This window comes from Meleagris gallopavo, chromosome 3 (genome assembly GCF_000146605.3).
Source record: "Meleagris gallopavo isolate NT-WF06-2002-E0010 breed Aviagen turkey brand Nicholas breeding stock chromosome 3, Turkey_5.1, whole genome shotgun sequence".
NCBI classification, from domain to species: domain Eukaryota; kingdom Metazoa; phylum Chordata; class Aves; order Galliformes; family Phasianidae; genus Meleagris; species Meleagris gallopavo.
In genome coordinates, this window is record NC_015013.2 from 82,140,772 (window position 1) to 82,154,410 (window position 13,639).

General features: G+C 40.1%; 1 protein-coding gene across 1 annotated transcript in view; it reads right to left on the reverse strand.

The window, feature by feature from the left end:
• Positions 1 to 866: 866 nt before the first annotated feature.
• The window catches only part of DERL1 (derlin 1), a 15,374-nt gene continuing 2,601 nt past the window's right edge, over positions 867 to 13,639 (reverse strand). The window contains exons 3-8 of the mRNA XM_003205273.4: positions 11,033 to 11,097; positions 9,354 to 9,380; positions 7,097 to 7,192; positions 6,386 to 6,438; positions 5,129 to 5,239; positions 867 to 3,582 (exon numbers count right to left, since the gene is read on the reverse strand). Coding sequence (XP_003205321.1) covers positions 3,444 to 3,582; positions 5,129 to 5,239; positions 6,386 to 6,438; positions 7,097 to 7,192; positions 9,354 to 9,380; positions 11,033 to 11,097 — 491 coding nt within the window. The 3' untranslated portion in view covers positions 867 to 3,443. The remainder of the gene's footprint in view (positions 3,583 to 5,128; positions 5,240 to 6,385; positions 6,439 to 7,096; positions 7,193 to 9,353; positions 9,381 to 11,032; positions 11,098 to 13,639) is intronic.

Genomic DNA, 13,639 nt, shown 5'->3' on the forward strand with positions numbered 1-13,639 from the left:
GCAGACAGCATCCTTACATCCCTGGATACAATGAAAAAAAAAAATCATTAATACTGGGATCTACCCATTGTTCATTAATCCACAGTCAGTTCAAGACTAAATACACTTCTTTGAAGAATTCTATGAAAACATCCAGATGCAAGAAGACTTCTTGTGTTTGTGCTTCTAAATGCTACCTCCCGCTGCCATGATTTTCACCATGAGTGACTAACAGCTGACAGCTAGAGAAACTTGAGCTCTAATGGCATTTTGCAGGGATGTTGTTACTCTGGTCGTGTGGAATGCCAAAACAAAAAGCACTAGAACTAAGCATACACTTGTTATGCTGTGTCAGATGTATTGAGTTTGGACCAAGATGTTGCACTTTAAAGAACTCAACAAATTCACACAGCATGTTAAGTACCAAGTCGGTGACCTTCTTTGGCACCTCTACGATTACAAACATAACAAGTGCACTCAGATGAGTCATGAGACTCAGGAGAGTCATTTGGAGGATCTGTCTCCAAATCAGCTGAGATAACAGACCCTCAAAAAAATCTGACATTTGGGCATATCTGGCAGGACCTCTATCAACCTCACAAAACTTGAGTTAGTAGAAGGGTATTTCTTTCTCAGAGGACAATAAGGAACGAATTGTTAAGCACACACTCACCCCAAAAAATCTGCAAAAGGATAGCAACCAAGTAAGGACACAGACTGCCAAAACTCATGGTGATAAACAAAGAAATAATTATAAATAAAGAATGATCAGAGAAAACAAGATTCCCCCCCACTGTGTCACAATGCAGCTGTCAGACATTCTCTAGAGACACATGCATCAGAAGACTTGCCTTAGGTAGAATTATGATTTAGCAAAACAGAGACAATAACAGATTAAAACTTTAATTTAAAACTTCGCCAACAAAATGCGATTACAAAAAGGGAAATTGTCTGTACAAAATAAGAAAGAAGGTACTCATTTAGCAAGAGACTGCCATTGTCAGTGTACACTAGAGGACAAACAGTGCTTCAGGTCAAGTGACAAGCGAGAAATGAATAAAGTGAATTTACAATATGGAATTCTGTAGTGAATCTTCCATACCAGCAATGTAAATTGACTTGAAGCAGCTCAGAAGTAAACCAGGACTCATCAGAAGTGTATCTTCCTTGCAAATCCCTTTCCTCTTAATTTACAGAAGGAAGATGCATTACAGCTGAGGACAATGCAACGCAGAGGGCCAGGACAATGACTTTTGCCATGTTTCCTCCCACTCGTGCCCCCTCTAAGGCCTTCTGTAAAAAGATGTGCAATTTGAGTGTACCAGAATTTAAGCTGAGTCACAACCTACTGCATCTTCACTTAGTAGTTAGCTCCTGACTCAAAAAGACAAAGTATCAGCTGGGAGACAGTGATGTGATTATTATGACTAAGAACATCAGCTGCATCATGACTCCTATAAAACTGATGGTTCTGAAACTTTTGAAGTTAGCATCAAATAACAGGCGTGGGTCAACAACAGATTAGTATTTACAACACTGCAGTACTCTTTCCCATCCACCACTGTACATAAAGAAAGAGACAAGAGCATCTTTAAAACTTACAACTATATAGGCAAAAATGGCAGGTGATTTCCAAACTCCCAAGTTCCTGTAAAATCGAAGCACATACTGTGACTCTTATCACTTCTCTACATTTGCCCACATGCCTGATAGACAAAAGGGAGTTCCAATAAAGTAATGGAGCATGCATATTTTTTAGGCAAGCTGGCTGATATCTTCTAACCAGTTTCATATCAAATAGTATTTATAAGTTTATCAATCTTCATAATCCAGGTTTAATAAAGGGGGGGGGGGGAAAAACAAGTAATAAAAATGTTTTGGCCCAGATTCACATAACTTACTTGTAGATACCTGAGATACGTAAGTTGGAGCAGAACAGCCTTCTGTGCCCTACCTACCCAGTAAAATGAAAAATGCTAGAAGTCTTTGGAAGTTCAAAGACTTCAATCCTAGAAGAGTGACAGTACTCCTTTTTCTCCGCTACAGGGAAAAAAAAAAAAAAAGACAACTATATTCCAACTTATGAGGCTTGGTTAAATTTAGCACAATTGCATTGCTAGCTTAAGTGTTATTCACTTGACCTTAAGCTTTTTTTTTTTTTCCATTAGCAGCTATGACCCAAGAACATTGTGGGGTGCCTACTTTTTAAGAATCCTATGAGAGATGCACGAGTCCTATTCACCACTGGAAAAACTGAGATAAGTAATGTTTGCTGAAATTCATAAAGGTGAGAAAGTAGCTAGTCAGCATTACAGCTTCCTGGATCTCAGCCCTGTGCTCTGCCTACAGGAATCCAATACTAGGAAAACTACTGTACAGAATCATTCTCTCTCTCTGTCAAAAAAAGATTCACCAGAACAACTGAGATACTAATAAACAGTGTACACAGTTCCTCATTCAACAATGAAAGAATCCTGTAGTAAAATAAAATAAAATAAAATCTATTATATCTTTAATCTGGAAAAGTTTATTTCCAGCTTTGATTCTCTGTCGTCTTAAAGCTTTTAAGAGAAAGTTGTAGATTCAGTTATTATAAACATAATGCTGCAGTGAGTACCCTTTATATTAACCACAGTATGCTACATTTTCTAGTTGTAAGTTACTGTTTGTAATACCCAATTTCACAATCAAAACAGAAACCCAGAAGCCAAGAACTTAAAAGATCTCAGGAAGAAAAAAAAAACCCAAACAATTCAGGCAGCTTCAGTTAAAACAGAGCAAGCCTTGGACATGCCATGAAAAATTAGAAATTTCAATTGTGTGAGTATCCATTATTGCCATTTGAAATGAAAGCCCTCTTATTCTTAGTCTTGCACATCTCATGCTGTATCAGGTTGGACATATGCTGCATGACAAGAAAAAACTGCTCTCAAATTTCAGCTTAATAATGGAAATAAACATTTGCACTTTACTTTATGAATGCAGCACAAAAATATCACTTAATGTTTCCAAAGACCCCAGGACTTAAGCACAACTATGGAAAAAAAATCAGCTTCCTAAACATTAGGGTTAGTTTGATCCATCTGTCATACACTGGATTCTTAACCAACAAAGCTTTTAACAGGCAAGACAGAACATCAGTATATTTTTCCATCACAGCACAGAACAAGATGGTAAAAATGGAAGCCTGTTGTGACAGACAGACAACACTGTACAAAGGCAGCTTATTTTTAATGGCAGAATCAAGTCTGACACTACTGGCTAGCCTGGAGTAAGATCTATGTTTTCCCTTCTGAACATTTTCCTTAATTTTCTCTTGTACCAGAAAAATTGTTCCAAAACAGTAAAATCCAACAGCACTACAGAGAGCTCAGTTCTTTAGCAAGCTCTGCACCAGGAAGGATCGATCCTACAAGCAAATAAAACCAAAGAGTTGCTGTTTCCCAAGGGCAGGAGGAGTTTTTTCACTGGTCACCTAGCCGGAAACCTTGACCCCAGTTGTGTCTTCCACCACCCTGCTGATCTTCTGCAGCTCTTCTCATGCTAGCAGGTGGGATACCAAACCCTGACACTCCTCCTCTCCTGTTGGGCAGCCAGCGGTACCTAGGACAAGCCAATAGAGAGAGTTTGAGAAAGAGCTGTATCTTGAGAGCAATTACCAGAACACTTTCCTATGCACTCCTTTTACCTGCTAGGCTGTGCAATAAAACTAGCTTTTGAAAGCAGTACCTCACAGGATTCTTTTACTGTACTAAGGGCTTAGAATTGGAAATAGGAACTCTTGGGAACATGCACCTTTAGGATATGTTCATAAATAATAATCCAAACAAAGGGAAAAGATGCATAATACGAGTTGTCTCACTGTTGAGAATAAACACTGTGATATAAACTTGATTCCCTGAACTTCTTTCCCATTTTTTTCCCCCTGGAGAAGTAATAAAAAAACCCAAATTAATTCTGAGCATCTCTCACTCCAACTGTTACAAAGCTACAATTATCTCAGTGCTCTCTAAATAACCCTTCCTGAGGAACTGCAGACCAAAGGGTCTACGCACCTAGTTTGATTAAGTCAAAGTCTAAGTGACCTGGACAGCACAAACTGGGGCTGTAAGTCCACATCATCCATCTCAGACTACCATTTAAATGCAATGACCTAAAATACAGCTTTTCTGCAGATGTCAATCCAGGGTGCTGTCAACACAGAGTTGCTTCAACTCTATAATAAATAGTTAGCTATAGCTCCTGTGAATCTCGTCCTGAATTTGACCAAGAAAATCTGAGGCCCAAACATAAAAACAGATCCCTTAAAAAATGATACTGTATAATCTTCATTATAATGCTAAACATATCTGTAATTCATCACAGAATCTTTTTTTTTTTCCAAAACATTACAGTACAGAGGCAGCATTTATCCCTCGTTCACAGCACTTCTATTTGTGCTTCTCAAATAAAGAAAAAAATTAAATACACATATAGAGAACCAACAAGATTGATAATAGTTTCAGAACTGTTAGTACCTTGATAGACATTTTAAAGAAACATTTAGTCTTCTAATCTTCACAGTAAATTAGGTTGAGCAGGAGAGTTTTCAAATACAGAGCTTCACTACTCTTCAAAACTTGCACAGGAGATACAACTGTAATTCAACTTTGCATCTTCTAACCTTTTTATAGGACAAACCCTTAACTAACCACTAACTGAAGCTTAGTAGAGAAAGAATATTTACAACTCAAATGGATGTGGTCACAAGGAATTGAAACTGCAGTCTTTGGCTTCTGATCTTAATATTCCAGTGCCAAAACAATGAATAAGTTACAAAAAGAGCACTTCAGAATCCAAGACTTGAATTCTCAGCCAGGGTGACTGATACCAACTGCAGAGCAGATACATATAATGGCACCCAACAAATCTACAACAGATTTCTGTCATTATGTATTGCTTAACTGGCAGTTAACAAAATATCTTACACTTTGAGCAGATATATAATGGCACCCAACAAATCTACAACAGATTTCTGTCATTATGTATTGCTTAACTGGCAGTTAACAAAATATCTTACACTTTGCAATCCCAGAAGATATATGTCCTTATAAACAATCCAGAAAACTGGCCCAAACAAACAGTGAGCTATAGTATAAAGTCAGCTTACAAGAACTGAGGCGTGGACAGAAAATTCCTCCCTCCCAGATCCATTGGATATTTAAACATTAGGAAGAAATACAGGTGTCCAACCAGATTTCCTATGAGCTCATTGATGACTCTGCAAGGAAAAAGAACAAGACCAGTTTCGCAGGCTGTTTTCCCCAGAAATAAATGAGTACTCATCTTCTGCCAGTTACTATTGTTCACCTGCCACAGGCACTGCCAGGGCCGTGAACCACAGAAATTTCCCTTCCCTCAGCACTTTGCAACCACTGCTTTAGAAGGGCCAGCATTCAGCGCCAATGCATCAACAGGCTGTTCCAGCCTTCCTTCCAAGCATTCTCACAGACTGTACTGAAAATGCAATTAAATGCTTGTTTACTGCGGAGAATTAGACCGTATAGCCATTAGTGTCTAAAATAATACTTGCTAGAGCTTGAGAAGTTATTGCTGTTTTTGCTGGACAACCTGTCTCCTGCTGTACTGTTTTGTTCCTAATTTTGCAGGAACACTGCTGAATGGAGGCCCTTGAGTATTTTCTGTCATGCATAGAAACAGCAGGTACCTAGCAAGCAGCCTTCTCAAGTAACGGATGAGTCAGTAGGAGGCACAGCCAGAAAAGGGAATTGGGTTTTGCTGTATTCCCATCTCCTCCTTTTATAAATCAACCATACAACTTGCTGTTGTCACTGTGTTACAGCGGCACCAAGTGGCCACGGCCAATACTGGGCACTAATAGGAAAGACTGCACAGAGACCTCTGCATCACTGTTTGCTCAGAGAAGTGCTAAACAAGCCAACAGACACAGAAAGTGCTAATATGGCACTCCACAGGCATGCAATTGCCATTTCTCCGTGTTTTGCATGCTGATAAAAGCAGCACATTGGATGAGATTCTGATGGAAAGAAGAAACACCACTTAGAAGATTCAAATCATGTTTGTTCCCAAAAATCAGCAGAAATGGCTGGTCTTATAAGGTGAAATCTTTCTTCACTGGGCATTATGCTTTCAGTAAGGAAATGGCCTAATGCACAGATCTACCAGACCAATCAAATTATTACTACTTTCTCCTCACCTAGGTTCTCTAGCTCTCATGTCCACATCTCCTCTTTGCATTACCTTAAACAATCACCATACAACACTGACCAGGATCAGACCAATAATACATCTTTAAGCCTCTTATTTTAGTAATGCTGCTGATGAGTGACAAGAGAGCTGTAAAAGACTTCATAACTTCAAATAGTCCTTATTTGTAAATACATACGATCCTCCAATGATGTAGTTGAATCCCAGAATAACCCATGGAAGGTAACAGGCCTGAAAAAGAACAGAGATACACAAATTGTATGTGCAAGTGTGGAATTTGAACCTGCTTAGGATCCACTGCACTGCTAAGTACGATTAGACCTTCAATGTTTTAGCACTGCACAGATCTTGTTACATTAACTTAAGTAGATTATAACCAAAAAGGTGGTTACTCTAACCTGAGCAATCACTAATGTGTGGACAAATCATACTTTTTTAAATATTTTAAGTAGATACATCTGCCATCTACATTCCATGCCAATCTGAAGCAAAGTCTTAATATTTCTGAATTTAAGAAGGTCTGGAAACAACAATCAAAAGAGTTTTCATCACAAGACCTGGCAGAAACAAACCAACCTGCACAGGAAAGAGTAATTTCAAAACATTTTCTCACTACTATTCAGCTTTTAGTTAGATTAATGATTTTTTTTTCCCCCCCTCTTTTGTTCAGACCAATTAATTTCAGTTGTCACTCAGCGTGGCTTTACTGGAGAGATGTCCTGACCTCATATGGAAGACAATAAAGAGAACTGTCTTTGTTGCATCTCAAGGAGTATATATCGTCATGAAAGCACAGGACATCCTTAATTGGAGAAAATACTCCCATTTTGCCCGTCATTGCCTTCATAAGCATATTCCAGGCAGAAACCTTTCCAATAACATGATTTACCTTAAATCTTGTTCCAAACCAAAATGATACAATCATGTCTCTGTTCAGCTGGGCCCACACATAAAGTACTGACATGATGAGCGGAATCATCAGCAACTGCAATGTTAAAAAGACAAGAAGTTACCATCAATTTCACAGAAGTCTGAGAAACTTCAATAGATACCAGAAACTCTAAGGTTTAAAAGCATGATATATCATCAAGTCTTGAAAGATTGCCTCCGAATCTTTACCACGTGCCATGCATCTGCACACAAGATCAGAAAGCTAAGCAAGAGAACACAGACTTTCTCCTTTGCTGTGCTGGAAAATATTCTTAATGAAGACAAGGCCCCCATTAGGTTACAGTCTACGACAGCTTTGATGAGCATGTAAGCCCAGACAGGTGGTGCAATTTGTGATAAGGTACAAAATTACCAAGTCACATAGTAAAAATAGGTTTGCCCTGAGTGTCTGACCAAACATGATTACTTCTCCTCACTTCTAACACATGCAGTCCATGCTTCACCATAGATCTGCAGAGACACACCAAAGGTATCTCAGGCTTTGACGCAGGGTAGTAACAGCATCACAAAACCAAGACTCCAAAGCAGTAAGTGGAACAATAAGCACTGCTCCCAACTGCCTGGTACCACACCTACAACAATCAGCAATGTTTGTGCCACAACCATTTCCATGTACAATCCAAGGCACCAACCCAAACATGTCTGAGACTACACTAACGTGCCAGATGAATTTCCAGTCCTGGGTCTCTCAGACCACCACCGAGGGGAGGTGTGCCAGCAACCACCACTGCAAAGTACCACAGCCAGGAATGGCAAAATTACCTTGGCAGAGCTTTGAGTCAACCCCTGCTCTGTGCGAGGAGAGTATTTCAAATACTTACACAATTGCATGAGCTGATGAGATTAATTCTGGTGAAACAAATAGAATTTTATATTTCATCTGTCTGCTGATTTCTAAACTGGAGAATACATTATCAATACTACAAAACAGCCTGAGTGATTGGAAGAGATGATAAAGCACATTCCTTCAAGAGTGGTATGATTAACAGGTTCCACTGAAAGCAGCCTTCCCCAAGTTACACCAGCACTTTGACTCTCCATACCAACACCCTGAGTTCCTTATTAAAATGATTTTCATTGAAAAAACAGTTTCTGAATGTAACTGAAAGAGAGACCTAGCTGTCCTACTCTGTATACTCTATCTCATTTTCCAAGCAAGCCACTCAACAAAAGGGAAAACTCCATTTCTAACAAAAACACATTTATATCCCAAACAACCTTCTTTTAAGCAATATTTTGTGCACAAATTTAAAAAAACATTTTAACTTTCTTTTTAAACGAAAAGATACAGATCTATGCAGTCAGTCTAAAATTTGTAAAATGTGATTTCAGCATTCTTTTGTAAAAAATATATATATATATATTGGATCCTTCCCTATAGCAAAAAATAAATAAATTAAATGCAAAATTATTAACAGCCCTAAACTCAAGTCAATCCTGATTGCAAATGCACGATTGCTATGTCTGTCTATGAGAGTAGCTTAAGGAACAATCTAATAAACGCTAAGGTAATCTTGTATAGAACTAGGGATATTGGTGTGAGCTTTGGGTGATGGGAACAGAAATAAGATGAGGATAACAGCAAAGATGCTGAAGACACGCAGTTACCTGACACAGCTGCATTCAAGAAATGTTTCTCTTATTCCCTCCATTTTAACATTTGGGCAGAAAAGAACTCCCTCACTGAAACTGGTTCTTCAGTCTGCTATTTAATCATCCCTGTGAGCATTTTGCACTTCACAGTTCTGATATGAATCTGAAGCTGCATTTTGTACAATAAAGTCTTCATTCAGCAAATAAAAGGAATGAATTTGAGAAGACTAATTAACCTAGGAACCACATTTAGCTAGAAGAATCAAAATACAGAAACGCATTCATTAGAGGAAACTGTATATACATATATGAAATCTTGGGACTCCTTTAGTAAAATGCAGATACTTCCTGACTGCCAGAGCTGATTCTCACTCCTTGACTCCAGAGTCAGATCCAGGCTTACAATGTTAGCTGAAGCTATCCCCAAATACTCAAACTGAAAAAAAAACTAACATTACACACAAAGCCAATCCACTTTGATATAAACTAAAACAGCCTAGCTTTAACTATGTTCTATGGTCATGTAGATAACACTGCCTATAAGGCCAGTAAGTAGCAAGAAAACTGAAGATTATTACCTAAAAAAGCTGCACTGTACTTACCTGCATGTCCATTGCCAAGCCAGTTATCTGCCATTTTACCATTAAGGAAAGAGCAGCAAAACCAGATAGACAAAAAGAAGCTATGAGCAGAATGCATTTAACAATTCACAAACACACAACATGGCACCAAGCTTTTACATAGCTCATGCATTCAGCTTGCTTCCTTACACCATGCATGGAACAAGCAGTTGGAATCTTTCAAAACGACCAGTCTGAAAGTCAAGCCACAAGTAGATTCATCTCATAGTTCACAGCCAGCAGACAACAACCACAATAATGCAGATGGCTTTTTAGCAACACAAGTTGTTCTCCTAGTTAGCCGTGGCTCAACAGGACTAGCAGGAATTCCCTCCATGCGGAGACATGTGACTAGAGATGGTTAATCTATTGATAAAGGTGGTATTTCTACACAATAGTTTTCCTGGCAGCATCTTGTTTACATTGATGTTAACGTTCCCTCTTTCCTACATGTTGTGCCACTGCAAATTGCTGCAAGGAGGCTGGGAAAAGCACCAACAGAACACGAATAGCTCCAAGGATGAAGGTTTCAAAACCTCACCATACAACTTCTGACATCTGATCAGTGTCACAGTAAAAAGGCTATTTCTTGCATCTAAATAGAAAATGTTTCATTTTGTGCCTGTTGTCTTTCTTCTCATCACCAAGGATGAGAGAAATCTGCCTTTTCCTTTACTTTTTTCCTTTCCTTTCCCACCAGGTAGCTACCCATATGGATGAGATACCCCTAAACCTTCTCTTCTCCTGGGCTGACAAGTCCTAGCTCTCTCTACTTCTCCTCATGTGACAGATGCTCTTGTTCCTTAACCATCTTCACAGCTCTTCACTGGAGCTGCTCCAGTACATCCAAGTGTCTCTTGTACTGGAGAAATACTGAAAGTTCTGCATCTCCTATAGCTGGGCTGCATGCAGCTCCTCAGTCTTCCCACCAAACCTGAACAAGAGCCTTTCCCCTGCTGGAAACACACTGTAGTGCAGCCCAGGAGGCACTCAGCTACAAGGGCACATTCCCAGCTCACAGTCAAACTGGTGACCACCAGCACCTCCAAGTCCTTTTCTGCAAAGCTGCTTTGCAGACACTGAATCCCCAGCCTGTTCCAGTGCACGAGGCTGCTCCCCATGGGCTATACTGAGTTTCATGAAGTTCCTGACCAGTCTGTTTCTGCAGCCTGCCAAGATACCTGTGAATGACAGCACAACCATCTGGTGTAACAACTCTCAGTTTTATATCTGAGATCTAATGAAAATTCAGGTAGAACAGCACAGCTCAGGGCTGCTCCCAGCATTCCCGGACCAACAAGTCCAGCTTCTTCAGGAAGTCTGCCAGAGAAGCTATCACAAGACTGCTCTCACAGCCTTAGCTGCCTTGCTCCCAGCAGGTAAGGGCTCTTTTTGCAGATACCCCTAAATTCCACTGAAGATCACTATTAGGTCTCCCTGGAGCTCTCTCTTCTCCAGGCTGAACAGCTCCAGCTCTCTCAGCAAATTACAAACTTGTGTGAGTGCATATATTAGCATTCTCCCTGCAAGCCACCTGTTACCTTTCCAAGAAGACAGAAGTTTACAAACATTTCTACACTTTAAAACTTAGTTGCTAAGGGCTGGTCTTTGAAACAGAAATCAGAGAACCAAAATACTCTAGAAGATGAACAGAAGGATACAACAATGCAGATCCAGTTAAACAGAAGCATGAACATGTAATCTGCTGGTCTTCCATCAAAAGCCCCTGTAAACAGAAAAAATTGTTAGGGATGGTACAAAGTCATAAGAAATTACAACTCTACCTTTAAAAGTCTTAAGAAATCTTCAACTAATAAGAGTTATCCTACATACCATCAGTGGCTTATGATTTTTAGTTTTTAATTTTTAAAAGTCTTAGAACAATAGGAAACAGAACAATAGGAAGATGTACTTACACAACAAAAGCACAAATGCGAAGTTTAACAATTGAGTCACATGAAAACCAGTCCTTACTTAAGCGAATCATGTCCTCCTTACATCACCAAGATGGTTTTACACTCCAGAAAGTTACTATACTATGACAGACATTATATATGCATTCGGTTCCTTCTTCCAAGCAGAAACACTTGCCTAATTTCCCATTTCAAATGGGTGTCAACATTTTACCAAGGAACAAAAAAAAAAAAAAAAACCAACAAAAAAAACCAACAAACAAATCAAAACAGCAAAATTCCCTGGAGATGATATAAAATTAAATTATCTTTAGATGCCCAGATGAGCTTATCACCTGGCAAAGAGAGGAGTTAAAAACACAAAACTCCCAAGTCTGGTAAGATGCTGGCAGAGACCTCAGCATCTGAGCTAGATTCCTATCAACCTTCATATAACTTCATGCAGGCAAAAAATACCTGGGAATACTGCTGACACAGACCCACAACCCAGTAGCAAACAGTTCATCACAAAGAAGCTGATTTCACAGAATCACAGAAACACCAAGGTTGGGAAAGACCCACAGGTTCACCCAGTCCAACCATCCACCTATCACCAATAGTTCTCACTAAACCATGTCCCTCAACACAAATCCAAACGTTCCTTGAACACCTCAGTGACTCCACCACCTCCCTGGGCAGCCCATTCCAGTGCCTGACCACTCTTTCAGAGAAGTAGTATTTCCTAACGTCCAGCCTAAATGTCCCCTGGTGCAGCTTGAAGCCGTTCCCTCTAGTCCATCGCCAGTTACAGAAGGCAAGAGGCCAACCCCCTCATACGGGTACTACTACCCTTCAGGTAGTTATAGAGATCAATAAGGTCTCCCCTGAGCCTCCTCTTCTCCAGACTGAATAATCCCAGCTCCTTCAGCCGCTCCTCTTAAGGCCTGTGCTCCAGACCCCTCACCAGCTTTGTTGCCCTTCTTTGAACCCGCTCCAGGGCCTCAAGGTCTTTCTTGCAGTGAGGGGCCCAAAACTGGACGCAGTACTTGAGGTGCGGCCTCACCAGAGCTGAGTACAGGGGGACAATCACTGCCCTGTTCCTGCTGGCAACACCGTTTCTGATGCAAGCCAGGATGCCATTGGCCTTCTTGGCCACCTGGGCACACTGTCGGCTCATGTTCAGCTGAGCATCAATCAGTACCCCCAGGTCCATTTCCTCTACAGTCTTCCAGCCACTCATCCCCAAGCCTATAGTGCTGCTTGGGGTTGTTGTGGCCAAAGTGCAGGACCCGGCATTTGGTCTTGTTGAACCTCATCCCATTGGCTTCAGCCCAGCTCTCCAGCCTGTCCAGATCCCTCTGTAGGGCCTCGCTACCCCCAGGCAGATCCACACTTCCAGCCAACTTGGTGTCATCTGCAAACCTACTGAGGGTGCACTCAGTGTCCTCATCCAGGTCATCAATAAAGATACTGAAGAAGACAGGCCCCAGCTCTGACCCCTGCGAACACCACTTGTGACCGAATTTACACACTAAACTTTTGACTTCTGATTTACACACTAAAACATCAAAAAGGACAGAGTGCCACTGCTTCATCTTAGCACTTCCTACATCTGTTTCACACTATTCAAGTTCAGCCATGCATGTCACACAACAGGTGGAAAAGAAGAAAGACAAACCTTTAAAAAACTATTTGGGTAAGTTTTATATTTGAAGAACAACATAAAACTGAACTTTCCCCTCATTGTTGCCATACAAAAACCTGGTGAAGTGCTGCAGACTCATAGTCCCATCATTCATACTATTGTGAACTCCACATATTCCCATTACGGTTTCTCTGATTAAATCTGTCATGTTCTTCTCCAATAGAAACAAAACAAGGATCACATCAATCTCATTTCCCTCAGGAAACTAAACATCAGCTTATTAGGAAGACAAGACAATATAAAACCACATGGATTTTTGTCCCCCAGTTAAATCTCCTCCCCTTTAACTTAGAAGTTACTATGCAACATCTGTGTACGCTCAAGACTCATGTACAACTCTGAAAATAATAATCTTTATTCCTCAGTTTCACTGAGTAAGGAAATAAATCTATGCCAATGTCAACCTGTAAACATAGTACCAGGAGTTTACACGCTTCCCACTATTAAAAGTGCAGAAGGATCCAAGAATTTTTTGTAGAAAGACTGACATAATCAAGAACTTTATACCAAAAAATTTGCTGTTAAAATATGGTGAAATGCTTTGTTTCACACAGAACCACAGCTGACTTCCCAGTTTCAAAATACAGGTAGGTAGTTCAGGTATGTAAATTTATTGTTGAAATATTTGACTTCTTTCCAGGAAACTTCTGCCACAGCACAACTAGCTTTTT